Consider the following 27,839-nt stretch of genomic DNA (forward strand, 5'->3'; position numbering starts at 1 on the left):
AGCCTTTGACAACAGAATCTATGACATCCATAAAGTTAAGTGATTAATGTTACCCTATAATGGGCTCAGTGATGAGAAGAGTACCGCGTAGCTTTGTGTGCAGTTCCCAGAGAGAGGAGAATGTCCTTAAATCACTGGGGCTGGCTAACCAGAGCCGGCTGGCCTGTGTTGGACCTGTTAATCGAGCGTTAAAATGGACTGTCATAAACCTGGCCAGTGACTTCAGCAAACAACCTTAAGACCCGGAGATACGTTTTTTTTTTCTGACTGCTCTCTGTCTACTCAACCAAAACGAGACACAGTAACTAAAACACAAAATATAAAATACACTGCAACAGCCTTTGAAAGCAAACATGCCAAAACACGGTGGCGTCACCAGTGCACACGCATACACACACATGTACAGTACATGAATTCAGTGACTTCATCAGCCCAACACAGATGTTCTCTCTTACACACAAGCATACAAAAACACACTCGGGATAAACACACTCATTACGCACACGTGGTGTATCAGAACTGTGAGAGTGACGCAGTTCCCAGCACCATTACGTAAATGAGAAGTGGTAGCATGTGTTGTAAAAAGGCGAAGGGAGAAAGGGAGATACACGTCGAGAGTTTGTGGTGCATGACATCACCTGTTTTGAGGCCTGTGGGTGGCGCACAATCTTAGGTTACAGTTTGGGATTTGGAATTATCAGACACCCTTTTTTTCTCCTTTCCTTTTCTTTTTTCTTTTTTGCTGGAAATGAATAGTCCAACAAGTGCACGGACTAATGGCCAACACAGTTTGCAAATACACACAGAACAAACACAGACACAAACACGCACACACACTGGGGCTCTGTTACTATGTGGGTCTGCATCTGAGGGATGGGTTGCATGTAAATTTAACTCACTACATTACATAATCAGATCTCTGCAAGTTGCATACTTTTTAAAGTATCTGTTACCAGTTAGCTATTTTTTAAGTGCACCTAATAGGAATAGTCAGAAATCAACCATGCATGACATGCATAGACTTTGCCAGCTGAGCCAGATGTGTAATGTAGCCAAAGTGAGGATTAAGCTACATAGAGATGGAGGTCAGAAAGTTTCTTTTACCTTTAACCTGAAACGCCATATTTTTTCAGACTGGGTGACATCAGGCTCTGAGTAGGCAGCTTTCTAAAGCTCCCAGACTGGCTGTTAAAAGCCAAGCCGGGGTGAAGGTGCCAGATGGTAATGGCTGGTAGAGCCCCTGAGTTATGGAGGTAGCTGTAATCTCACTGGCATTGTCTGCTTCAGGGCACCAGCCAGAGACTTCCTGGCTGCCGTCATACACTTTTTAGTCTGCCCGTGCACTGTTCACGGGCATGTACATCTGCTGTAAAACATCCCTTATCTTCGCTGAAAAACAAAACTCTGTGACTCACGTTCACATGGGGGAAGAGAAGCTCAAAACACAGAGTGACATCATCACAACTTCCTATTTCTACTTGTTGCCAGGGTGATGATAATTTGCATACTGTAAACGATTGGTGGATGATGAGTCAGTAGGGTTTGGTCCCATTTTGCAATTTAACTATAACAAGAATCGCCCTGTTCAGCTCCAGCCTGGCCGAAGCACCGGAAAAAGCTGACCAAACATGGTTTAGCTAATGGTAATGATTTGTTGTGCTTTTGTTTTGATGACATTTTGATGGGATAATTTTTTTGTATTTATTATAAACAACAGTCGACCTTTTTTAGGCAGTTTCTCTGATAAGTATGAAAAACGCATCATCCTAAAATGCCAAAAACTGTCAAATGATTCATACACTCCTTCAGAATAACTTTTGAAACTGTTCTTCCATGGATAGATAGACAGAGTATGACACTTTGCCCTGATAATCACATATGACATCATATCACCAACACAATGGCTTCCAGTGTGCAGTAGGTGATGCTAACATTAAACGTTATCTATAGCAGTGTTTTAGAGGCAATAATAAGTAACTCAACGTGCTTTAAATCTTAAATTTACATTTATATTTCTGTTGCTTTTGTTTATTGTTTTCTCAAGTTTATTATTTTACCTTTGTTTTAATTAGGTCATTGGTGTAAGGGACACACCTTTACATATGCTTTACAAACAAGTTCAATTTGATTGTTGCTTATGTTTAATTTGCGTTATACAGTTTGAACGCTCACTTTAAATCTCAGACCTAAATAAAGCCATTAGCTTTAGTGATATTTAGGTCAGCAGAATGACCTTCAAAAAGATTTCGAGGTCTCATGCTATATAAATCAATTTACAATCACTTTCTGTTTAAAGTTGGTTCTTCGTTCCCACTGTCTCCAAGTCCTCATAATGGATTATTATTACATCATTAGTTTGTTGGGGTTTTCTCTGTAATATTGTCTTTATTGTCACATTTTATTTCTTGTTTTATTATTATTATGTAATAATAATAATAATAATAATAATAATAATAATAATAATAATAATAATAATAATATCTGTACGTCTATGTATACCGGATGTATGACCTGGACAGGTTTTTTAAACTCTCACATTTTCAAAAGAAAAGTACTCAACTACTTCTAGAAGTTTATCACCATGTCTTAAGCTGTCGTATTTTAGAAATAATGCGTATTATTGTTTTATTTATTTATTTATTTTTAAGTATAACTGTAGTGGTTTGCACATTCACCTTTCAAACGAAAGAATCCCAGGAGGGACCACAAATCCTTATGACTTTGGGTCAGAGGGGGCATCGGGCGCAAAAGCTGTGCCAAATCAAACATGGGGAGCTACCCGCTGTGACAATCCCTTGTGAATAAAGCAGCTGGTTTATGTCTTATCTTTGCAACAGAACTTTTAGTGTTAACTTTTTAGGGTATGAGTCTTCCTCTGCCACTTTTTAGTCTGGGGTCCCACAGGGCTCAATTTTAGGGCCTCTGCTTTTTTCATTATATTTACAGCCCCTGGGAACCATCCTCAGAAGGCATGGAATATCCTTCCACTGCTACGCTGACGACTGTCAGATTTATCTGCCTCTGAAGCAGAAAGAGGCCTTCTCTATTAAGCCACTTCTAGCATGTCTAGAAGACATTAAATCTTGGATGTCCCTAAACTTTCTAAAATGTAATTCAAGAAAAACTGAGGTTATTCTGTTTGGTCCTAGTGGACCTTGTGAACCCTCTGCTATTGATTTGGGAACCCTGGCAGAGTATTTTAAACCTGGTGTTACAAACGTGGGTTTTAATATGGACAGTGATTTTAAATTAGACAGTCAAATTAGTGCTACTGTCAAGTCCAGTTTTTAATCATTTAAGGCGCTTGGCAAAGATAAGACCTATTTTATCCAGGCCGCATCTTGAAATGGTAATCCATGCTTTTATTTCATCTCGTTTAGATTACTGTAATGCACTGTATTTTGGAGTTAGTCAGCATCTTCTCTCTCGTCTGCAGCTGGTCCAAAATGCTGCTGCACGACTTTTAACCAGAACTCGTAAAAGAGAGCACATAACTCCCATCCTGGCTTCACTCCATTGGCTGCCTGTATATCTTAGAGTTCATTTTAAAATTCTCATGTTTGTTTTTAAATGTTTAAACGGTCTTGCCCCAACTTACCTCTCTGAGCTTCTGCATCTTTACCCACCCCCCAGGTCTCTCAGGTCAGCTGTTAAGCTGCTCCTGGAGGTACCCAGGTCCAAGAGAAAGCTCAGAGGGGACAGGGCCTTCTCTATTGCTGCTCCTAATCTGTGGAACAATCTTTCCCAGCACATTAGAGAGGCCCCTTCACTGTCCACTTTTAAAACATATCTTAAAACCCATTTTTACTCCTTGGCTTATGACACAGTCTGACCCTGATTTTATTGTTTTAATCTAATATGCTGATTTTATTGTTTTAAATGTCATTCTCATCATCATTTTTATACTATTTTATTATTGTTTTTGCTATTTGTGCTAATTTTATTATTTTAAATGTCATTTTAATAATCAGCTTATTTTTTATTTTTTAAATATTTTTTATTTATTTTATATTATTTTTATTTATTTTTATTTATTTCTTATTTTTTAACATGTTCAATGTATCATTTCTGGCATGTCAAGTGTACAGCACTTTGTGTTCAGCTGGGGGCTGATCTGAAAGTGCTATATAAATAAATTTCTTGCTTGAAAGTAGCTACTGTCTGGGCCGTAACACTGACTTTCTAAATGGAAGACTAGTACTTTCTAAAAAGCCCCTTCATTATTATTATTATTATTATTATTATTATTATTATTATTATTATTATTATTATTATTATTATTATTATCATGTTGCTTTGGGTGATGACAGGATGTACTTAACGTTTCGTTGAAATCACTTCAGGGTTTCAGCTTTATTTTCAAGCAAATAGTCTCATACCGTTGACTGTCTAACGTTCTGAGAAGAAGAAAAAGACCCGGAGGCTCTCGCTCATTTGGACACGTAAACTCGATACAGACGCTGGAACGTCCCGTTTCAGACACACACCAAAAGTGGGGACAGGATAAAAACAAACAAACAAACAAACACTTAACTGGGTCTCATCCGCCCACCCGGTCTGCCCCGTGTCCCGTCACGTTGCCGTTGGTGTGTCTACCCGGTGGGTCTGTCACTGACTCCGGTCCAGCACCACGCTGCTGCTATTGCTGCTGTTCCGTCCCGTCCCCCTCACCGTGTCGTAACCCCGCCCCTCTCAAGCCCTCTCTCCGTACGGGACCGCAATGATTTAGAAGTTCAGGAATCCCACGTGACGTCACCGGGAGGGTGATGTAATGCTTCTGTAAATAGAACGTATTGTAATCTCGCTCCAGTCCAACGTGGTTCCTCTCTGGAGCGCCGCTCGTCTACTCTCTACTTGTAGGTAAGTCTTTTACTTCCATTCACAAAACTTTCTAGCTCCGCGGCAACCGCTCTCCTGATACTGTGCCTTTATTATTTTTATTTTTATTTTTTTATTTTGACGGTTTAAAAAGAAAAAGGAAAGAAAAGTTGACGGCGGAACTTTTTAGCGAGGTGTCCCGGTGAAGTCTCATCACCCAGCGGAAAGGTTGAGCGCTCCTGTCTATTTGGGGTGTGTGACAGCACTCTCTGTACAGCTGTGCCGGGCTTGTTTATGAGTTGAACAGGTTCCTTTACGGTGCGGTAGGAGGAAAAGACAACTCACACACACAAACACACATAAACACACACACACAAATACCGGTCAAGTTCTTGAGACGCAGGCAGTGACCGTCCGGAGGACTTTTTGGTTAAGGACTGCGATTTAAATTGAGCAGAATGAGCTCCATGCCAGCTGCTGTCATGATTCATCCATCAGATACGGGGGACTTGAAGAAGTGTAGTGAGTAACTAAACCTGGCACCTTTTTAAAAATGATGCTTACAGGTGATATTAAAAGTTGTGCGTGTTTTTCTGTGAGTCATAGTAACCGAGTGTAAGTGTAGAACAATGACAGTTAAAAAATGAGGCGGGAAAACTTTTTTGTCAACGTAAATCCTGTCTTAAACTGACAGTATGTTGCCTGGTCTGTTGTTGAGTTCATCCGTTAAGGATGACGTCATTGCGCATTGAAGTGCCCGCTCTGACAGAAGGTTTTGCTGGAAATGTGCTGAGTCTGCTAATCTTGTACAAGAGCAGAAAGAGGGGGCAGAGGGGTTACAAACTGGATGCTGGGCTTTAAATTTTTACATTTGTCTGTAAAATGTGAGCTTGTGAAACACTTCGAGTACAGCTGACTGTGGCACGCTGTTACATACTGCTGATACATAAAACTACTAATAAACCTGCTTTCTGTATTAGCTGAGAATCAAAACCTTAAATACTTTGATCAATCTCCGATCTTGCTGGAATTTTGGTGTTGTGATCACCTAGTTACTGGTTTATTTTCAAGCACACAAGCACACGCACACCTATGAAGTCACCTCTACTTGCCTGGGGTTGGAAAATGGGGGCTGAGGCAGGTTCGAACCTGTCACGAGTAGGCCTGAAGTGCAGCCCTCCCTTCGCAGGCTCCCACCCTCATTCCTTCTCTCTTTCATTCATTGTGTCCTCCTCCTCCTGCTTTCCTCTCCCTCTCTCGATCACTGCCACTTGCCCTTTCCATTTTCCTCGCCATCAACCTAATGTCACTCTCCACCTCCCACCCGTCCTCTCACTCAAACACACACACACACACACACACACACACACACACACACACACACACACACACACACACACACACACACACACACACACACACACTTTCTTTCCACTTCTTATGGATGCCTTTACTTTTGCCCTCTCTTTCCCAACTCGTCTCTTCGGCTCTCAGTCTTTCCCATAACATCAGCACGCGCTTTGCTGTCTTCTCATTGCTCTCGGCTCACGCTTACACAAGGGGTGGGGGAGTTTGCAACCTGTGAATATGCTTCTCATAACCACCATCTCCTCCCACAGCAACACTGGTAACATTTGTTGACCCTTGTCACCTGTTGTCACCTGGCTGAGGATTTGAAGACCTTCTTACTTTGTGCTTCAACAGCAGTCTTCAAATAATTCACAATTGCTCCACATCGACGGCTTAATATCCTCGCAGCAGAGGCAACTGGGTCGGTTCTGGGTTGGCACTGCAAGCTGGTTTATTACTGTGACTCTCATAAGCATTTGTGTTGATAATTTTATCCCAGTGACTTGATGTAAGACATGGCGAGCACTTATCCTTTCATCACACCAGTATTATTAACTGATACCCTGATGAAAGCCTAATTGTAGCCTGAAACAATTGCACTATACTTAGTCCCCACTCCAAGTGAAAAGTAAAGCTCCCAATGCTGGAAGGCTTTGATGCCCTTCTTGTGTTTACGTGTAATTACTAATGAGTAATGAAAGGCTGGAAAAAAACATGGTTTGTACGCTATAGGGCTCGTCCTAATACCTAGTGTATGCTCTCACCCCCGTCCGTTGGCACCAAAGGGATCATTTTCGTCAACTTAATATTGTGTCTCAGGAAGAAACATCCATCATCTGTGGCAACTATCTCATTACACACGGCTTCCACAATAAAGGCACGATAATAGGTGAACAGTATGTGAATTATCCGTGTAAATACAAAACATAAAACAGGGAACCTCAGGCTGCCTGCTGGGTGAGCTCATCTGAGCTGTGATCTGAGACTGCAGGTAAATAAATTCTTCTCACTTCTTCTGTTTTTGCAGGCTTGTGTATGACATGAATGACAAACAGGACAGGCCTTATATGTGCGGCGCCCCGGGCTGCTCTCAGGTCAGTAGAATGCTATATACGTGTGGCATTACAAGGACTGTAATGGTCATTTAAAAAAAACCAAAAAAAAAACCCAGGATGTCAGACCTAATCATCAATGAAATGAGTAACGATCAAGCTGTAGAATATAGGAGGAGTTTCTGATAAATACAAATGTTTCTGAAGTGATGAATAACCTAAAATACTTAACAGACTAAGAGCATCATGATGTCTTAGTCAGCTTAAGATGTAATCAGCTGCTTTAACTGAGAAAATCATCCCGCGTGTCACACAGCTGCACGCATCCCTTCACATCTCTCTTCCTGTGTTGGTGTGCTGCAGCGCTTCCAGTTAGAGGAACATCTGATCATCCACAGGCACAAGCATGAGATGACCCTCAAGTTCCCCTCCATAAAGACAGATGCAGCATTCACAGGTAAGGAAGAAAATGAGCTTCTCTGAGATTTCATCCTAGTCTCCCAGTGACCGCATCTCCTGGCTGCACATGTCTGTGGTGAAACTTCCTCCTTTTCAAGATCAGTGCTTGATATATATTTTTTTTTAAAAAGATGACGATATACTATACAGTATGAAGTCAGATAACCCACCAAAGCAAGCTTCCTTCCCTCAAACAGACTACAAATGGTCTCGTGTTGCAGCATGTGCAGTATACTCCATCAGATTAGAGCCAAAACACAGATAACAGCACTTTGATTTAAAAACGTGGAGAGTAGGTGCACCGGTCTCTGCACGGCCCATGTAAAACACAGTATTTCACTGCTTCTAGAGCTCATGGTTTTAATTTAGCACAATTTAGCCATCATTTAAATGTATATTAATCATTACTGTGCTCTGTATTTACAACACAAATATTCATGAGGAGTGAAAATAAAATTCCAAAATTGTTTAATTGTTTCTAATTCAGTTCTATGCAACAGACTGATAATAGCAGCAAGACTGCTGAACCTTCTCCGATTGTTTTAAAAGCACTGATATTGTAAATTCATCCTCTTCCTATTTTTTTAAGGATGTTTTTTTCTACAAGAGGAAAGATAAAGATTCTTCCTGTTTCAAGATCTGCTAAGTCAGAGAAAATTTCTTTAGCTTGTTTTGTGTGTCTGTGTGTAGATTCAGTGTCCGGTCATGTGTTTCAATGGCAAAAATAAGAATTTAGGAAAGGTTTGCTCTTAAAAAAAGTAAGCATCTAACAACAGTTGACAATTTCACTCAGACTATATCAAACACATTTGCAGTGATTTCCAGGGAAAAAAATGCCCCATTAAGATTAGTCCCATTGTGAACGGCTGTAAAATGCTGATTCTGCATCTAAATTAACTTTGCAAGCCTCACATTTCTGTGTTATGCACTACCTGCTCAGGCTACAGTAGTAGTATTAGTATCTTTAACATCAAAACAACCTCCAGACGATCATATAAACACAGTTTTTAAATATTGTGCTTCCACATTAACATTTCTGTGAATACATACTGACCATGAGCAGGAAGCAGTGGCTTGGCTGCTTGTAGAAAATATGAGTAAGTACGAGTCCCAATGCCAAAACAAGAAGAATTTCCACCTCATCTTCAGCCCGGACTAAAGCAACATATGAGCATAAGCTGGCTTTTGTGGTGGTGTAGGAATCAATGCAAAGCAGTACAACCAAAGTATTACCCCATCGCCAGTGGAAGCCGTGGTGCTGAGAAAAGTGTAGCCACACAAGAAAGGTGAAATCATAAAAGTCATGGAAGCCATGCTGCGATGTTTTGGCTTCATTTTTGTGACAATTTTGGAGGCGAACGTGGCTGTTGGTGTCAATGTTTTCCCCAAAGATTTGTCTGGATGTAAACAACGGCGCAAGATCTGGCCTCTGCAGACTCTCCCTCTGCACCTCCGTCCTGCAGCCTGTCACGCCTCCTGCAGGAACTCCCCTGTCAAAACAAAAACCCTCATGTGACCTCTGACCTCTATGTGTTTAGACGGCTCAGGGAGAGACAGACTGATGTTATCAGGCAGAGACGGAGAGCTCAGCTGAGAGGAGACTCGTTCCTCTTCTTCGCATGACGACCTGCACCACTGTTAATTTAGAAAGCAAAAAAAGCTTAAACTACAGTCTGTTTTGGCAAGTGCTTCAAATTTTTTTAAAAAGCAAATCCGTTTTTTTTCCCTCTCTTTTGTTTCCATTTGGATGCAATGACTCTAGACCAGACTCCGACGCCGACACGATTTCTGCAGAACTGCGAAGAGGTTGGTCTCTTCAAGGAGATCGAGGAAGAATTTCTTCAAGCACAAGAGGAGGAAAACAAGAAGCAGGTAAGTCTGACAAGTTTTTTTATTATCATATTATTTTATTTCACTTAAAATAAACCATCAGTTCTAGTCTGACGTTAGCTGGAAAGAAGCAAGGATTAAGACATGATGCAGATCCGTCCCCCGGTGCTGCTGAGAGTTTATGTTTTGAGTGACACTTGTTTGTGAGGGAGTCAGGCCCGGTCAGACAGCTGCAGATATCTGACCTGCTGCAGGAAAGACACACCGAGCGATCACATTCTACCCTGTAAATTAAACAGCTAGTCGTCACACTCAGAGACAACTAAACAAGTGCACACACTCTCATCGCTGTCACCACAGGCATTATAAGAGAGAAATGTGGCACTCAAAGCAATTAAATCAAAATATTTGGGACAATTTTGAAAGAGCATGTATAGAGAGTGGTAGTATGACTACCAGGGGGGAAAAAGCTTTTTAAAGCTTGATTTTGGAGGCAAAGACAGTTCAATTCATTGTTATTTATATGGCACCTAATCACAGCATCACTCACCTCAAGACTTTAATGTAAAGGCTCTACAATACTAGAGCAAAAAAACCCAAATTAGATGATCTCCAATGAGCAAGCACTTGGTGACAGTGGGAGGGAAAACACACACTTGGAAACCTCTAGCAGAACTAAGTTCAGAGGGGGGCAGATAGGGGGTGGCTGAGGGGAGGGGAGGGAGACAGGACAAAAGACATGCTGTGGAAGAGAGCCAGAGATTAATAATAACCAATGATTTAATGCACAGTGGTGTATAAACACGTAGTGACTGAAGAAACACTCAGTGCATCATGAGAGGGTCACCTGATCCAGCCCTAACTATATATTTTATCAAAAAGGAAAGTTTAAGCCTAATCTTAAAGATAGGAGCTTGTTGGACGGAAGAGGGGCCTGAAAGCTGAAGGCTCTTCCTCCCATTCTACTTTCAAGTACCCTAGGAACCATAAGTAAACGAGCAGTCTGAGACCAAAGTGCTCTATTGGGATGATATGGTATTATGAGGTCTTTAAGATATGGTGGGGACTGATAGACAGAAACCTTTTAAGTGATTTGACACATTTGACAGGTGAGTGTATATAAGCAATATTAATCTCCCTGTGAACAATGAAATTAAAGTTAATATAGGTAATGCTTAAAAAAACTGCTCTGCCGCATCTCATGATGGCTGCCATGTGTCTGCGTTAGTGTCTAAAAGGACTTTGACTGGCACCGTAATCTCTGATCGTAAAAGACTTCAATCATTTACTGCCCCACAAGTTTACAATGGTCTCAGCTGTTTGTCTTTTTTTTTTATTCTTTCCACAGTCGCTTTCTCATAATGGGCCCTCCTGTATGAGCCAGCACCAGCTCAAACCCCAACATCAGCTCCAGCACCCACCCCAGCCTCAGCACCCACATCCCCAACCACCGCTGCATCATCCCCAGACTCATGCACTGCATCATCCCCAGACACATGGCCCCATGATGGCCCCTAGCTGCAGCCTGGCCGCCCAGCAAGCCCTGTCCTCCTCCCAGTCTGGATCAGTCATCACCCAGGCTACCTCCACCCTAACACACTCCGAGTAAGTTCACACAGACGCACACACACACATTTACCTACAGGCATCGAAACACATATATGTGTATCTTACATTTTCCCTACATCGCACACGCAAACACATTTCCTTTTCTCATTCTTTCTTTTTCCTCCTGTTATGGACGCATTATAAATCATTCCGCCGCTCACAAGCTGGCGTTTCCGCTGCATAATTCATCACTTCATTAACGAAGTGAGAGGAAGAAGCAGGAAAAAAATTATACGTCAGTTTAGTGAGAGAATTAAGTAACTCCAAAAGTGATGAAGAACCACTGCATAAAAAGCCACTCAGTCCCTTAGACGCTACCCACCCCACCATGCAGCTACTGTCTCTGTTACATGTCTGCAAAGACTCAGAACCAGACCGGAGTCTCTCAGCGCCTGGGCAGCTTCCTTGGCTCCCTGGTTATCACCCAGTTCTACAGACAGATTAGAGGAGTTCCTGTCTTTCATCTGACCAGCTCCCTGCAGCTGCTCCCACTCCTCCTAAAAGGCCGGCTATGAATTTGTGAAACCTAGTAAACAGTCCGCCCTCACAAGTTCTCATAATACACACATACAGGGTTCATTATGTATTCTGCTCTTCATTATGCTGTATATTTACAGCATTCTGTTTGATAAGGAAAAAAAGGTGTTTTCAAGTACTTATTTAATTGTTTACTGACTAATATTACTTGCAACTTTAGGTAATACAAGTAATTTTCATCTCTAATTTCATAAAGAAAAACGAACTCATGCCTGCCACAGCAACATAATTAAATAACTTCACTTGTTTATAATAACGTGTATATCAGGTTACCTTAAAAATGAAACTTAAAAAAACTGAACATTAAACTGTTTATGTGTAACTTTTTATTTAAAAAAATTTCACATATGTCTTTGTCTGCCTCTTAAAATGTTTTTCAGCTAATACAAGAAATCTACCCTTTTCAGTCAGCTTTAATCACTAACAGAAACAGTGTACCTCATATTCTGGGCAATAAGCACAACATGAAGCCTACAGCTTTATTGGGACTAAAGCATTTCACAGTTAGGCCGGTGGATTATCCAGATTAACTCTATGAATGTTTCTAGACAGAGAAAATGCTGTTGTTTGTTTTTTCAGTGTAAACTTTAATTGCTTTAACCTCTAAGCTGTGGTGCTTTAAAATAGGAAAAACTGGAATGAGAAAATGTTTGAAAGGCATCAGCCTCTAGTTTCTAAACATTTGCCAGTTTAGAATGTGGAGGACCAAAACCTAACCCTAACCTTACTCCTAATCCTGTAATAATAATAATGATAATAATAATAAGCATTTTTGGGCCTGTTTGTCTTTATTCTTGTGCCATCAGCCCACCTATAAATACACCTGTACGGGCCTAGGCACACTCACATATTTCTACAAGTTGGAACCATTTTACATTTGCTTGAGAAGATTTTGACTTTTATAGTTTTTCTTTTTTTAGTGTAACATTTTCTCTACCAGTCCTAGTTATTACAGCAATGTCATTTTTGCATTTATGACTATTTTAAGGCTTTATTAATTCACGGGAGAGCAGATGTATGATATTCTGAGATCAAACTGGACACGTTGTGATTAAAAAAAGATTTTTTTGTGTGTTTTCTGGGGTTTAGTTATGCTAAATATAGTAAATAGCGATTCCCGCCCAAATGTCAATCTTACATAAAAGTGCCTCCATCATCTCCATCAAACCGATGGTTTCTGCTTGCAACGCATACTGTAGACAAACAAAAGGCTGTCAAATCTGTTGTTGATTAGATGAATCAAGGTGCCACAAGTGAGTCAGTGACATAATTAGCTCCAAACATCTGTCCAGGCTCAGACAGGACGTGACAGGACAGTGGGGAGCGAGCTGACAGTCATTTATGGCAGCATTAATCAGTGCCAGCTGAATCCAGACAGCATGTTAGTCAGTGAAACCCGCTAAGAGTTACTAAGTGAACTCTGGATCGGGCATCTGGCTGTTTCCCCAAGTGTTTACCACCGGTTTCCATAGTGACCTGGTCTGAATGTCTGGCTGCTGGCCTGGTAGAACTGTTGTGGTTATGTTAGGAAATGCTGTTTTGGTTTGTCTGCGCTTTGTTGTATTCTAAAAGGGTCGCATACCCTCAGATTCGGTGATGACATCATTGATGATGACCTCAGCGTGGCCATGCAGGCCCACGCTGTCCGACTGGCAAAGAGCCAGAGGGGTTAGGTCAGCACATGGCACCCTGGGTCTCTGGATCCCCCCCGCTCTGATCTGCAGGCTTTGCACCTCCCTCTCGGGCTGTCATTTTTCTCCACGTCTTTCTTTTCTTTCCATTTTTTTTAAACTTCATCACTCTTTCTCTTGTCAGCGCTTTACCTCAAAACTCTGTTTACAGCTCTCTCCTGGCATACAATAACACATCAGTGCTTTTTGATCACATTGGAGTGTTTAAGGGCTCTCAGAGACTCCTCAGTAACATTTGTTTCTAGTGGTTGGCGGCTTTGATTTGCCAACTTGCCAATGTTTTGACACATCTGCCTTTGAGACTTCTCCGCCATCCCAAAACAATGAGGCTCAGTGGAATTTAGGTTGTGCTACTCCCCATGTCAAAAAAGTTCAACAGCAACATCTTTGCCTAGAGAACTTAATATTCTGGACAATAAGCAGAACACCCTGTCAACAGTTTCGTAAGGGACTATTTCCTCCGTAGAAAGTAGTTCCAGTAAAATCTGTTAAATGTATGAAATAAACAGGATGACTGAAATGCTGCTTCTAGAAAGATATACTCCTGCTTTACTTTAGGAAACTGTGCCAACTCGTTGCTCAGACGAAGGTAAGCCTGCCAGCTAAAATCACTTATCTTTTCCTTTTGAAAAAATATTTGAAGTAAGTAGTAGAAATCAAACATGATGTTAGTTCAGCCAAGTTACCCTCACCTGCAGTGGTAGCAGATCAGCTGATCTCAGTGCTAGCCTACATCATCAGCTGATGGCTCAGCTGATACCCTTGTAAACAGTGGGAGGGCTATTTTAGCTGCTGTAGCACATCTGCAAGCCACTTTGCAACCCACCTCTTCCCTAGCTCAGTGGCATATCTGTTGCCACTGTTACCAGCTCTGTTTTGTGTGAAGGTCCTACACATTAAAGTGCAGGGAGGTCCCAGAACAGCGCCATTCTGCTGGCTTTGTATACATTTTTTGTTTGTAGATTTGGATACAGCTTCCCCTAAAAATAAGACGATATGACCATTCTCACATCTCACCTCCATCTGCCATTAAGACCCAGCTATAAATGTTTCAACTTGCACCTCTTACTGAACCTGGTTTTATGAAACTTTGGCTGTGGACGGCTCTCTAGCATGACCCGTCTCTATCGCTCTCTCCCTCTTCGGCTCACCACAGGCCGGTTCCCGGGCCGCTGTCGTGCCTCCTTCACATGCGGAACAGACACAGGCAGCCGCTGCCAGCCTCCTTACCTGGCACCCTGCCAGACCCCGCCATGCAAGGGGCATCTGCTCAGCACATGACTGTAAGTATGGAAGGGGATGGTGTTTGTCATGTTCAGACTCCCACACATTCAAACACGCATGCCTGATGATTTATAGATGCAGGTATAGTGGACCCATGACAGGAAAATTCACTTTTGTGGATAAATTAATCAAAATGTCAAAACTCCAGATGGATGTGACCTTTGGGGGAACTCTTCATACTTGAGGTTTATGTGGATACAAGCTGCTGCTTCCCTTTGTCACAGCTGAAAGATTCTTTTTGTGTCTACTGTTTCTTCTTCAGATGGAGAAGCAGATGTCTTGTGCAATGGGTATACCGGCTCCTGTACACAACCCCTCCTGTTCTTCACCCCAGGTAGGTGATCATCAGTCAGTCTGACTACCTTTTTCCACTATTTCCATTATTGGAGCTAATAACATTATATTAGCATTACACTAATAATGCATTACACCACAGCTGTTTATGAAGAGTGGATTTCTGCATGTTTCATCAACTCCCAGCATATTATATCTTATCCTAACGTTTTGGTTGTCTGTGGTTCAGGAGGCAGAGTGAGGTTGAGTGAGGTAAGCTAACAATTGAAAGGTTGGAGGTTCAATCCCAGTCTGCACTTTGAATCCTTCTGTGGCAGGATTCTGAACCCTGCTGCACTCGGTGTGTTTTATTGTTAGACAAAGCACTTAGGTGTAAACTAAAGTGCTATATGAATGACTGATTGGGTGACTGAGGCTTATAGTAAGCTCAGTTAGAACAGAGATGTCCATTATATATACCCTTTACCATCCTGCTCCAGCTCATAACACTGTGTATCATCATCACTCAGAACATCCGGTGCAATATTACTAAAGTCTGTAAAGTAGGAGTGTGTTTGTGTGTGTATAATAACTTATACTGATCTCATATTCTGATATCTTTATATTGATATATATGTATTTGAATATATTTTTGTCTTAACTATATGCACCACTCAGAGAGTTGCTCCAAATTTGGTTGTACACCTGTAGAATGACAAATAGTCGCGTTCTATTCTAATCTGTTCTATAATGGCTCAAAATGTGGGTGATTTTTCAATAAAGACAAATTCATAGTGTTATGTAACACTTAAAAAAAAGACACCCGGCCTCACCTTCTGCCTTTGCCATAGTCCTTTCTAATCAGCACGGACAGGAAATAGAATGTAACTCTACCCCCAAACACACACACACACACACATTGGACCACAGGAAGTCACAATCTACATGCTCCCCCGTGGCTTTCTCAGTTGTTTTATTTCCCTTGCGTCAACAAGCGTGCGATCTTTTCGCTTGTAAATTTTACATATCCTCTTTTTACCTGCATCTGGAATTAATAGTTAAAAATATTTTGCTATCAAAAGCTACTTCAAATGGGAAAACTGTGAAATAGCCCCACACACACAAACACACACACAGGCATGGACGCAGGTTGTGGCTTCTTGTGGAGGAGCTCGCATACAGAGTGGCAACTGAAAAGTGGTTTCAGATTGCGGAGCCACTCAGGTGGCAAGTTTACTTCTGACCCTCTTTTCTTACACTCTCTCACACACACACACACATACATAAAAGGGTACCCGATGACCCAACACATTCTTACCTTACCTTAGCTTTTATTACTGAAGCAACTCCTTACTTTAAACCTTAATCCTGATGCAGAATCTTAACCCTCAAACAACACTTTGACTTTTTGTCAGGTTTGTAACACTCACCAAGATGCAACACATTTGTTCCACAAATGTCCTCAGTGGACGCAAAGAGGTGGAGTGAGTCATCTACATATTGGTTTGTCAGTGGTTCAGTCCGGGATACTTACCCCCCCCCCCCCCCCCCCCCGTGCACCTACTGTGAGTGTATGTGTTGTAGGTAACGTTCCTAAAGTACACAGAATAAAGTGCTGCATGAATGTGTGTGTGTGAGCAGGTGAATGAGTCTTGTAGTATAAATCTAAGGAATTATATTGGTCCTCGGAAAGGTTTTTCTTTTTCGAAACAGGCCTCCGCTTATTTAAAACATCAGAAAGTGTGTTAACGTGCCTCTGTTGTACAGTAACGCTACACTCAGCTCAAGTGGAAAAGTAAACATTTGACAAGTGGATCAGTGTTTCATGTACAGTTTTGTGTCTTCATTCACTGATCCCTTCAGACAGAAATATCAACGTGGTGTGTCATCCAAGCCAAGGAGACCCATGATGTAATCGCCGGCCTCAGTGTCAGGGTGTTTCTATCTAGTAAACACAACTGAAGGACTCGTGTCCCGCTCTATTTAGTGTGTGTGTGTGGCTGTGCGTGTGTGTATGACTGGCAGCCTGGCTGGCTGGTAAAGCTGGCACAGACAGCTCAATGACCTCATCCTTGGCACCAGTTAAATGTGCTCTCTTTTTACTTCACTGAATGGTGAAGAGAGAGAGAGAGCGAGAGAGAGAGAAATCTGCTTCTTCTCTTAAAGAAATATTGTGTAACAGGGAGCAGATAACAGTATTGCCAGGGAGGGACTGGAATGGGGGGGGTGATGTCATGCTCCAAACATGACCTCTCCCTCTCTTGCTTTTCTCTGCTGAGTGTTGGAGAAAGGTGAGATGAGGTTTAATTTAGCTCGTACAGTCTGTTTAGTCAGATGATACACGGGAATGATAAAGTGTGAAGGTATCAAGCTGCAGACGGCAGCATTTATTGGAACACATTATATCTCTCATCAACAGTTGTCTTCGCAGTTGCGGACGCTGAGGAGAAGTGGCGAGGATGGAAAAGAAGGAGGGTTTGACCCGCAGATATTGTTTGCATCGAGGTGCAGGACGCGGCTTGAAGTGGCCCGTTGCTTCAAAGAGAACCTGCTGTTACTAATTTAGCAGGCGTTAAGGATAAACCATAGACTGAACACTATGACTCAAGTCTTTTGACTGTAGCCACATTTTTTTTTTTAGTTTGGAGTCTAAAGTTACCATATTTGGGGAAAGAAAGTTGAGTTCTTAGAAGGCTGTATCCATACACTGTATGGGTGAACTGCACAGCCACAGATGGCCGCTAATTAGTAATTTTCTTGCTATGATATATAAAATGAAATGTAGGAATTTCAGGCCAGTAGTGGAAAGAAAAAAAGCTGTCTCACTTGACCTTTGTAAACATTTTCCATTTGAGTTTATAGACTCAGTTTATGCGCCATACAGATAATAAAAAAATGAGGTCTGCTTCATAAATCTTGATCATGCTATGGTTCAAAAGACCACATTGGCTATTGAGCTGACAATCACAAGTCAGTAGCCAATAGTCAGACCCGCCCCTCTCTTTCACGTCCATTCTTCACAAGCAAAACACCGTCGCCAGCTTGAGGCTTCAAAGCGGGACCTCAAAGCAGTGCGTGACGTCAGGGCAGCTACGTCCATCTTTTATACTGTCTGTGGTTCTTATCTACCTCAGATATTATGATGTCATCATATTGCCTAGCAGCTACACATCCAAAGGGCTAAAATTATCAACTTGTAGTGTTTATCCACTGATAACACCTGATAAAGGCATCGTATCATTTTAATTTCACAGACGCATTATTATTTTTTTCCATGCACTAGTACTAATAAAATACTAAAAGAAACCCTCACGCAACAAAGTGGAAACAGTCACTTGCTGAATTGCTCGTTTGTGCCGTAAGCCACACAACAATTGATAATTCCATTAAAAATGCTCAGTCCAGAGGTCCAGTTCAATGACTGGCCAAAATTGGCCACTGTCAAACTTTAAAAGTGTAATTAGAAGAATGACAAAGAAATGAAACTGCAATACAATTTCTATTAGGGGAGTATTCACAGAGACCAAAACCATTCTTTCAGAAGAGTTTAATCTTGCTTTTTAATGCTGTTAAGTTGGGCGTTTTAACATAGTCATCTTTCCTTTTTGACAAAGCATATAGTCAAGGCTGGATCAGGTCACGCTGAATCCTCCTTTAGTTTCACTGCAATAGCTCTAGGCTGCTGGGAACTTCCCAAGTGTTTCTTCTTCACCGTTCCTATGTGTTTTCACACACTCTGCATTGAATCGTGAGCTATTATTCATCTCTGGTTCTCCTCCAAAGTGTGGTTTTGTCCTGTCTTCCTCCCCTTGCCCCCAACTGGTCACGGTAGATGGCCGCTCCTCCCCGAGTCTGTTTCTGCTGGAGGTTTCTTCCTGTTAAAAGGGAGTTTTTCATTCTCACTGTCACCGAAGTGCTTGCTCATAGGTCATCTGATTGTTGGGGTTTTCTCTGTTTTCTTTGAATTATTCTAGGGTTTTTAACTTACATTATAAAGCACCTTCAGGCGACTGTTGTTGGGATTTGGTGCTATATAAATACAGTTGAACTGAAATGAACAGTTGTCTGTTGGGATTGTCTCACTGTGCAAGCCAGCCTCGTGTGGTCATTTGAGGAACTGCAGTTTTATGGCCTTTCTGTGTGGTTATAGGGCTTCTGAGCATTCTCTAACATATTGACCATGAAAGGGGTAAATAAATATCTTTATAATCCAACATGAAAAAGAAAAGGAAAGTCTTCCTCAGTTGAATTCACGTTAATTGTTTGTATTTTCTTAATCTGGTTACTAGTATATACTTATTATCCTCTGAACACAGTTCAGAGGCTGATATCAGAGTGGATAGTGGTTAGATCTCTTCAGATTTCTAAATCATTGCACATAGAAGTGATAATAATTTAACTTTTTAATAGCATCACATGATTAATTAACTTGTTCTTTTTTTGTTTATTATCTATTTCGGCTCAGAGATCCAAGCAGACATTGGGCCACCATTATCAACAGCACCACCCAGGAATGATCACCATCAGTAACAATGTGCCACCCATGGGCCACATGATAGAGATGATGCCACAGCGTCACCAGACACCTCCACTACAACAACAACAACCACAACAGCAGCACCACCATCATCATCATCCTCAGCCTCATCCCTCACAGCTTCCGCCTGTGCCTCTTACCTACCAACAGCGGTGCCATGCTCCCCACCCACAGCATCTTGGAAGCACCCAGAGCCACCAGCTGCACCAGGCAGGGAATTTACCACCTCACGCTCAGGCTCACCAATCACCGCCTTCACATTTACACCCAGGCTCACCGCCTGCACCTCCACTGTCTGCTCCTGCGCAGGTATAATGCTTTATATTTAACGATGGCTGGGTTTTTTGTGCATTCAAGCACAGTTACTTGAAAAAGTTGTTGTTTTTGTTCTGCAGTTATCACCAGTTGCACAGCAGATGCAGCCTTCCCAGCCATCTCACACTCATGCAGTGCAGGCAGGCGGTAGCTGCAGCGGAGGTGGTGTAGGAGGAAGCGGAAACCGTCGAAGGAGGACAGTAGAGCAGGACCCCGACGAGCGAAGGCAGAAGTTTCTGGAACGTAACCGGGCCGCAGCCACCCGCTGCCGACAGAAGAGGAAGCTGTGGGTGTCATCACTGGAGAAGAAAGCTGAAGAGCTGACGCACACAAACCTTCAGCTACAGGTGGGATGTGCTCTGAGCACAAGACACACTCACATCAACACAACCTACACTTCGAGAGTGCTTACCATTTCACTGTGTTTGCTTCCAGAACGAGGTGACGTCACTGAAGTCGGAGGTGGGTCAGCTGAAGCAGATTCTGCTCACCCACAAGGACTGTCCTGTCACTGCTCGGCAGAGGGAGGCACAGGGGTACCCCAGTGAGTAAAACCCCCCTTCCCTGTAACCCTGTGTAGAAATCTCACCAGCTTTTCCAGATGCCTGACACCAGTCATCTCCATCCACCACTGAGGGTGTAATTCACACATTAAACCTTGTGTACCCACAATTACACATGCACTCGCTATTACACAGGGGGTTCTTAAACTTCTCGAGGCCAAGAACCCCTAAGAGGGGAGAAAATGTCCTAAGAAACCCCTCATATTTTCTGATTTAAATGCAGCTTTACCTGCTGACTTAATATAGATAATAATTAAAGCTACTTGCTAGCCCGTATGTCAAAAAGACAAGAAGCCGAACAGCTGGAATGGTTAATTACACCCTGAGAAAAGTGTGTGATAGCTGATGATAGACTGACGTGATGTGTCACAATCACATCTGATGGCGAGCTTCTGTCAGCCCAAAGATAACACAGGCAGGAGTAAATGTCCCCATCTGTAAATATGCACTTTTTATTATAAAATTATTTTTTTGCAAATTATTTGCCCTTTGACTTTTGGATGCAGACACCTGGTGCTCCCACTTTGAGAACCACTGCTCTACACACCGAGGACCTTAAAGTGGACCTATTATGCTTTCTCCTATTTTCTGTCATATATACGCACTGTTATTAAAATTGGTACCAGTTTTTTATGTATGTACATGTGAGCAAAGAATTTGTTTTTTCCTCATGGACATGGATGTGTATGATGTCAAGAGAGGGGATATCCTTATGTGGTTATGTCAGGTATGCAGCCATGGCTGTGAGCACAGAAACCCCACCCAACCTGCTTTTCAAACCTTCTGTTCTGGACACAACAGTTGTTTCAGAAAGCTGACTAAAAAGGGGAGGGAGACGAAGGGACAAACAGGAATTATCATGAAAAATGAGCATAATAGGTCCACTTTAAACTGTGTCTTAAAGTGCTAAACAAACAGCACAAAAGAGTAAAGTAACTCTTGCTTTAAACCCCGCTGTGTCCAAAAAAATTAGCAATGCACTTTTGAAGAGATCAGGGGGAAAAAAGCACTGCACTCTTGATTTAATTTAAAGGAATATCAAGTTTGTCCTTCTGTTTTAATGAACCACACCGCAATGGTATTTGAGATAACTTGTAGTACCATGCTACTAGCATTGTTTTGCCTTGCATGAAGCTAGCAGGGAACAAGTTGCCTTTCTTGCACTCCACAGGCGGCTTCAAGTTTATGTCAAACAGTGACTGAAACTGACCTGTAACGAAAGATATTTAAAAAGTGAAACGCTGTGGCCTAAGCAGACAAAGACGTATGTGTCAAGAGTTTCTTAGAACAAAGAGAGATGCAATATTGGCACATTTCATATTCATATATTTCTACTGTTCTTTATACATGTATGTACAGTATTCAATTGTTAAAATAAAGGAGCTATTTTCATTTAATCTCAAATGCCGTGGCTTTTTATTTGATGCCTACAATCTCCAACACCAAAAAGCAGAGAGTCAGAACTTTATAAGTGACTTTGACAGCTGTCTCTATGTCCAGCTGCAGGGGTGAGCCCTGGAAGAAGTCCCACCCCTGCAGGTCCTGGGTTTGATCTGCAAGCCATCCAACATAACAGCATCTCCACTTCCTCGACGTCTGGAGGCGATTCGGGCCACGACCTCCAGCCCGGACACTAGCCTGCAACGTATAGGTGAAATCCCAAACTGGATAGGATTGGGATTTTATAAATCCATGTGAACGCTTGAGGTATTTTTCAACACGATCAGCAGATTTTCTGTGAGAAGATCAGAAACACTTACTGAGAGAGAGAGAGATCTGTCGCTTCATTTCTCCAAACAGGTGCATAAAATGCACTTTCTGAAAGCCTTGTTAAAACTGTGATGGCAACTGGATCCTGTGTTTATTCAGATAATGTCTGTTTTCTTTTGACATGAGCCTAACGTTGCCTCCTACCTACTCGCTATGCACACACACAGTCATGACACATCTTTTTAGTATCATTCTCTGGCATATCTTGCACTAATTCAGAAAAAGAGACTATAACTTTTTTTTGTTTGTTTTAATTGGGCAGCTCCAAGTGCACCTTTTTCCATTTTTGAGCAGAGGCAGCTTACCTTAAATAACACAACAAAGTTTTTGTTGTTTTGGGTGTTTTTTCTACAGGTAATTCAAATTATAAGATAAATATTTTATCCTAAAATTTCCCATTTCATTGATTTGTAAATATTAGTTAATTAAACCTGCAACTGTGTTGGAAAGCTACTGAAAACAGTATTTTCTTTAAGGCACTTTTTTGTGACTGCCTTGAGTCACTGAGTAATTATAAACTACACTTCATGTCTCAGTCCCTGCTAGTTTAATTAAATTTACACAGAAGTTACACTTTTTGTACTGTAAAGACGCTGACAATCGCTGTAAACCTAATGCAAAAATTAAAAAAAAATATTATTCTGGTATCTTTTTGTGAATCATTGAAACGTGTTTTTACAACGTCAGATCTGTCAGATTCATATTTGTTTGCCTTTAATTTTGGTCAGCTGGTGGCTGTGAGCAGTGAGACTGTGGTTCTGTACTTGTGGTGCGGTCTATCCTGCCATCTAGTGACTGTTTTTATTAGTGAGAGCAAAAATAAGAGTAGTCATCAAAGTGTGACCAGGATTGTTTCTGTCTCGTCTCATACACAGACAGAAAGACTTAAGATGAACTTTCTGCATGTTCTTCCTGTGGAGATGTGAAGGTCAGCCCTGTGATGGCCTGGCTACCTGTGCAGGGTGTACCACCTCAAAGTCTGCTGAGATCCTGGATAACTGGGCAACTACTAACAAAAGTGTCCCAGACTTCAAAGGATAGTTCTCCCAAAATGTAACCTATTGTTAACCAGTTTTTGAAAATATCAGCCACAGACATGACTGGCTTCTCTTGAAAATAGTAAAAGTAAGCAATACTTTTCTTGTGATGCTTAAAGTCCCCCCAAAATGTATTTTACTAAACTCTTTTGAGGATTTATGACCTAGTTACTCAAATATATCCACAAGCTTCGCTGTGGGGTCGTTATGCATGCATCTATCCATGACTAGAGGCGCGATGTCCACCCTCATATGCTAGCTCCAAGGTTATTATGGTTAACTGAAACGAAACTAAAAAAAATAAATATTATTAAAAAATAAACCTTGAGTTGACTAAAATAAAAATTGAAAATGGCATTTTGAAAGAAATTAAAGCTAAGTGAAATGATTTTGTGAACTTGGAAACTAACTGAAATAAGATAATAATATAAAGGAAAGAATACTAGTTTCAGTATCTTAAAAAAATGTTTTATTACAACTTGCCTGATGAGGCATTCATGGACATGTTTGAGACTCTGGATGTCTGCAACACTGTGAGTCAGCTGCTTTCAAGAAGTTATGCGTTATTATTGTAATATCTGTACTGATTTTCCCAAATCTTGTGTCTAAACATATGCCCGCCATATTCGCTTCCATTATATTCAATGGAAGGAATCTACATGGACTAAAACACAAATAAACAAACAACCAAAAATATGACAGACAGGCAAGTCGAAAAATATGCAGTTTTGATTTTGGCGTGAACTGTCCCTTTAAGGTCAGCTGTCACAAACCAAGAAGCTTTAATGTCTAACATCTTGACTGTCTGATGCTATGAAAAGTTTGTGTGCAGACAATTGTCAATGTGTGTGTGTGTGTGTGTGTGTGTGTGTGTGTGTGTGTGTGTGTGTGTGTGATTTGAACTGAATGTAGGAGGCACTCCACCCTGTAGACTCAAACAAAGGGACTGCCTAACTATTGCCAGACCTCATCTTGACACGCACACAGCTCACTCACTCACTTCTTTAATGTTTTGTTGCTGCTCTCGTCCTCAGTCTTATGTACAGTCTGGGTTTTAGGACCCGCAGATACAATAACACATGCACTCAAATGACAAATCAGTCACATTGTTGGGGATTTTTACTTTGTCATGTAATGCAAAATGATACAAAGTTCCTTATAAAAGTATAAAATACGGTAGATGTGGTACAAAACAGGAGATTTTTCTGCCACCCAGCAGCCATCGTTACACACTGTACAAATATGAGACAATATGATGTCTGCAAACTGAATATTAGCACCGTAGTTGAAATCAGTGGTACATCATTCACGTACACAAAAAACAAAAAAACAAACAAAAAGAAAAACAATGCATGTAGACTCACAGAAGCAAGAAAATTAAAGAGGAAGGGTCCAAACTGGGAAAGGGGAAGTCAGAGGGAATGGACTTCCTCTGGTGTCTCATGAGCTCAGCTGAGAGGAGTTTGTGTTAAAAAGGCTAAATCACAGATGGAAACATGAAGCAATTCCCATTTTTTTCAGTGTCAACATTTTTTTAAAGCTAATTTGGAGTTTTAATGGTTCTAGTCAGAGAATCTCTGCATTTCGCTCTCTCTGCGAACGCTGCTGCTGTCCAGAAAGCGGTCGCAAGGGAACTCGATGAGATCCCCCTCCTCTAGCGGTGCGAGCCGTGCTGGCCGGCTGCTTTGGTAGCTGGTGAAGTCGGTGGAGACGGACGCCGTGGCCATTGCAGTGCGAAACGGTCGCCTGGTGGAGTACATGTGGCGCACGTGCACAGCTGACTTCCTCCTCTGCAACTTTCTCCTCAGACTTCTCCCCAGCCACACCCCGCCGATGACCAGCAGCAGCACAGCATTCCCGGCGAGCATCGCCACCGTCACCAGCTGGAGGTCAGAGGTCAGCGTAGCTCCACGGCCATTTGCCTCAGATAGGGTGACCAGCCCCGTGCAGTGGTCGCGTGGTGCGACCTGACACACGGAACCTCCGACCACTCCCTCCACGCAGACCATGTAGGTCACATCTGAGCTGAGCTCTTGGAGGGTCACGGAGCGAGCCGCGCCGTGGGCGTAAACGTAGCGGGGGAAACGATCCTGGGTGCCAAACCTGTCAAACAGAACCCGGTAGTGGACTTCATCAAGACCTGGCCCGGGCCCTGGTGTGTAGCGGTGATGATCCCTGGTGGTCCAGTACACAGTGACGGTATTAGATGTGACGTGATGCACGGACACATTAGTGATGAAATGGCGGTTGAAAACACAAGGGTCTGTAATGACAGGTAGGGTGTCATCCTGATCCGACCTAAGGAGATCTAACTGCTCTCCTGAGTGAACAGACACAGTGGTGGTTAGCCCGATGCTTGCTTGGCTAATTGTGGCTGATGGACTGGGTTTGAAAATAACTTTTGACCTCATTCTCCCCTTAACGCGTTTCCCAGCTGCCTCTGCAGCAGGCCGTAGCTTCTTCTTTGGTTTCCTTCTGTCCAGGAAAGAAGAAGGTTCTGCCACCTCTGGACCTCCTTGGTCTCCTTGGATCCCCACCTCTTCCTGTCCCTCTTTTTTCCTCTGCTCTCCATTTTTCCATACCATGACTCCACCCCTGTTCACCGGTCTTAAACGTCCTGTTTCTTCCACTTCCCCTCTCTTTCTCACACCTTTCTGAGCTTCTTCATCTGTCCTCTCTCCGCCCTCTGGCAACCGAGAATCTCTTTCTCCTCTCTCAGTGCTCCCCAGCTTCACTAGTACTGCCCCTGCCCTGCTCTCCTCAGGCCTAGCTTGACTTGTACACAAGTGAGTCCAGTTCCCAAGGGGCTGCAGCTGGGAGCTGTTCACATAGTCCAGATATTTCCCCCTCAGAGTTGCTGGGTAATGACACTGCACAAACACAGTCAGCAGTTTGCCCTGAGAGTGTGCAGCAGCAATCCATTCTCTCAGTTGCTCCAGGCGACAGTCACATGTCCAGTTGTTGCCTTGGAGATCCAAGTCGTAAAGTACGCTGTTGAGGGTAAACATGTCCCCAGACAGACTGGTGAGAAAGTTGTCCTTCAGCTTCAACACTCTTAGGTGTTTAAGTCTTGAAAAAGCCAGAGAGTCCACGCTGGATATCCGGTTGCGGCTGAAGTCCAGCTCCTCGACACGCTCCAGGGGGTCGAGGAGGACGGCAGGAATTCCCACCAGTTCGTTGCCGTCAATCAGAAGCTCGGTGAGGCTCGACAGGCCCCTCAAAGCACCACTGTCCATTTGGGAGATTTTGTTGTTGCTGAGGGAAAGCTTGGACAGTTTTTTCAGGTTTTGGAAGACATGGTTGCCAATATGACGAATTTCATTCTCAGACAGCAGCAACGTCGTCAAAGCTTTGAGATGAGAGAAAGTGAGGACATTGCGCATGGCTGATTGCTTGTTGTGGGCCAGGTTTAAAAAGCGTAGGCTGGTCAGTTTAGAGAAAGCGTTTCTGTGAATGTGCTGCAGTTTGTTGGATTCCAGATGAAGATAATGTAGATTGATCAAACTCTTAAAAACAGAGTCCTGCAGAACTTCTAGAGAGTTGCCATCCAGGCGCAATTTAATAAGATTATCCAGGTTGGAAAACAGTCCCGGTGTGATTTTCTTAATTGCATTGTTGTTTCCATAGAGAATAGTCAATTTCTTTAGGGGCTGCAAACTTCCCGCGGGTATAGCTGTTAAAAGATTATGTCCCAAGTACAGCTCTTCCAATTTGGGAAGGTTCTCAAATGCTTTTGGGTGAATAACTCTTATTTGATTGTACTGCAGATTTAACCGTTCGAGGTTACTGTACCGTGTGAAGTCAAAGGCGGAGATGTTAGAGATGAAGTTGCCCCCAAGGCTGAAAATCTGCACTTCCTCGGGCATCTGCGCAGTGGGTTTGGGCACAGTGCGCAATCCGCGATTGGTGCACATGAGATGCTGTGAATGCTGACAGTCGCAGAGGTTTGGGCAAAAGCCCGTCGCCAGCGAGGAGGACAGAAACCCATTAAGCGACAGCAGGAAAAAGCACATCCCCACCAGGAAACTGCTGGTATCCATTCCCACAGCGCGGCCGGCACAGCCCGGATCTGAAGCGGCATTCGCTTTGTGCGTTTCAGGTGCAGTCGCCCCTCTCCTCTGTCACGCTGGACTCTTCCATATTTCACTTGTTGCTCTGTAAAGTGTACATTTCAAGCGCGCAGCGCCATCGCTGAGCAGCATCATCTATGGAACGCGTGAACTTGCCCAATGCGCTCTGATGCTGTCCGAGGGAACAGCCACCTCCCCAAGTAAAGCCTACATCCCCCCAAGTGGTCATCTGCTGCGAATTACAGAGTTCAGACGCTGAGCATGATCGCACACTCACACACTCAAACTCACTGAAAGTCCCTCCCCCGCAACTCTGCGACCCCGCCAAAACCAGATGTGCGCAGAGATCCAGAAGAGATCTGCGCGTGCACGCAGGTAATGAGACACACACGGCGTGCAGTGACGGAGATTGAGAAACCCTTTGACCGAGTTTTTGCGCGCCCCCTCCTTCACCGGGGGTCTGAGATCTGGTATATGGACAAAGCAGACAGCAAGATTTCCTTCCCACGGAATCCCCAGGGAACCCCGAAAATTTCAGCTCTCTCTCTTGCAGAACGGTTCGGGCAGAGCAGAGCAGTCACTCATGAAACAAGCTTAGTAAAAAAAAAAGTTTAATGAATGTTGAATGCATGTTTCCCCTCTCTC

General features: G+C 42.7%; 3 protein-coding genes and 1 long non-coding RNA gene across 7 annotated transcripts in view; 1 reads left to right on the plus strand and 3 right to left on the minus strand.

The window, feature by feature from the left end:
* LOC147304240 (uncharacterized) overlaps positions 1 to 365 on the minus strand; it is a 2,780-nt gene extending 2,415 nt beyond the window's left edge. Inside the window, exon 1 of the long non-coding RNA XR_015126943.1 lies at positions 54 to 365. This is a non-coding gene — a long non-coding RNA (uncharacterized LOC147304240). The remainder of the gene's footprint in view (positions 1 to 53) is intronic.
* Positions 1 to 4,671, minus strand: part of jazf1a (JAZF zinc finger 1a) — a 21,485-nt gene extending 16,814 nt beyond the window's left edge. The window contains exon 1 of the mRNA XM_086280799.1: positions 4,535 to 4,671. Coding sequence (XP_086136925.1) covers positions 4,535 to 4,544 — 10 coding nt within the window. The 5' untranslated portion in view covers positions 4,545 to 4,671. The remainder of the gene's footprint in view (positions 1 to 4,534) is intronic.
* Positions 4,256 to 23,499, plus strand: LOC147304241 (cyclic AMP-responsive element-binding protein 5-like). 4 transcript variants are annotated; one of them, XM_086280796.1, is made up of 12 exons: positions 4,256 to 4,860; positions 7,196 to 7,262; positions 7,584 to 7,677; positions 9,442 to 9,551; positions 10,858 to 11,114; positions 14,502 to 14,628; positions 14,892 to 14,963; positions 19,368 to 19,748; positions 19,835 to 20,101; positions 20,190 to 20,298; positions 21,818 to 21,968; positions 22,963 to 23,499. In XM_086280796.1, exons 2-11 carry the CDS (start codon positions 7,209 to 7,211, stop codon positions 21,952 to 21,954), a joined length of 1,608 nt encoding a protein of 535 aa, XP_086136922.1. In that variant the 5' UTR covers positions 4,256 to 4,860; positions 7,196 to 7,208; the 3' UTR covers positions 21,955 to 21,968; positions 22,963 to 23,499. The 4 variants fall into 4 exon arrangements, 3 of the variants coding, with proteins under 3 accessions (XP_086136922.1, XP_086136921.1, XP_086136923.1); XR_015126942.1 differs by having other exon boundaries at positions 4,257 to 4,860; positions 21,818 to 22,024; XM_086280795.1 differs by lacking the exons at positions 4,256 to 4,860; positions 22,963 to 23,499 and adding an exon at positions 4,891 to 5,340 and having other exon boundaries at positions 21,818 to 22,726.
* Positions 23,500 to 23,627: 128 nt separating this feature from the next.
* tril (TLR4 interactor with leucine-rich repeats) lies at positions 23,628 to 27,522 on the minus strand. Its single transcript, XM_086280794.1, has one exon. It carries the CDS (start codon positions 27,162 to 27,164, stop codon positions 24,687 to 24,689), a length of 2,478 nt encoding a protein of 825 aa, XP_086136920.1. The 5' UTR covers positions 27,165 to 27,522; the 3' UTR covers positions 23,628 to 24,686.
* Between the last annotated feature and the right edge of the window lie 317 nt (positions 27,523 to 27,839).

Source organism: Aulonocara sp. 'chitande type north' Nkhata Bay, linkage group LG22 (genome assembly GCF_057382095.1).
Source record: "Aulonocara sp. 'chitande type north' Nkhata Bay isolate Kocher_YH1m ecotype deep benthic linkage group LG22, A_spYH_male_GT1.1, whole genome shotgun sequence".
Lineage (NCBI taxonomy): Eukaryota > Metazoa > Chordata > Actinopteri > Cichliformes > Cichlidae > Aulonocara > Aulonocara sp. 'chitande type north' Nkhata Bay.

What these genes read in the sequence shown, in the direction of transcription:
- LOC147304241 (XM_086280796.1), top strand. Translation starts at nt 7,209, where the DNA reads ATGAATGACAAACAGGACAGGCCTTATATGTGCGGCGCCCCGGGCTGC. An exon ending in TCCACCCTAACACACTCCGA is followed by an intron (nt 11,115 to 14,501) that starts GTAAGTTCACAC and finishes GGCTCACCACAG; the next exon opens with GCCGGTTCCCGGGCCGCTGT. An exon ending in GGAGGCACAGGGGTACCCCA is followed by an intron (nt 20,299 to 21,817) that starts GTGAGTAAAACC and finishes CTCTATGTCCAG; the next exon opens with CTGCAGGGGTGAGCCCTGGA.
- tril (XM_086280794.1), bottom strand. Translation starts at nt 27,164, where the DNA reads ATGGATACCAGCAGTTTCCTGGTGGGGATGTGCTTTTTCCTGCTGTCG.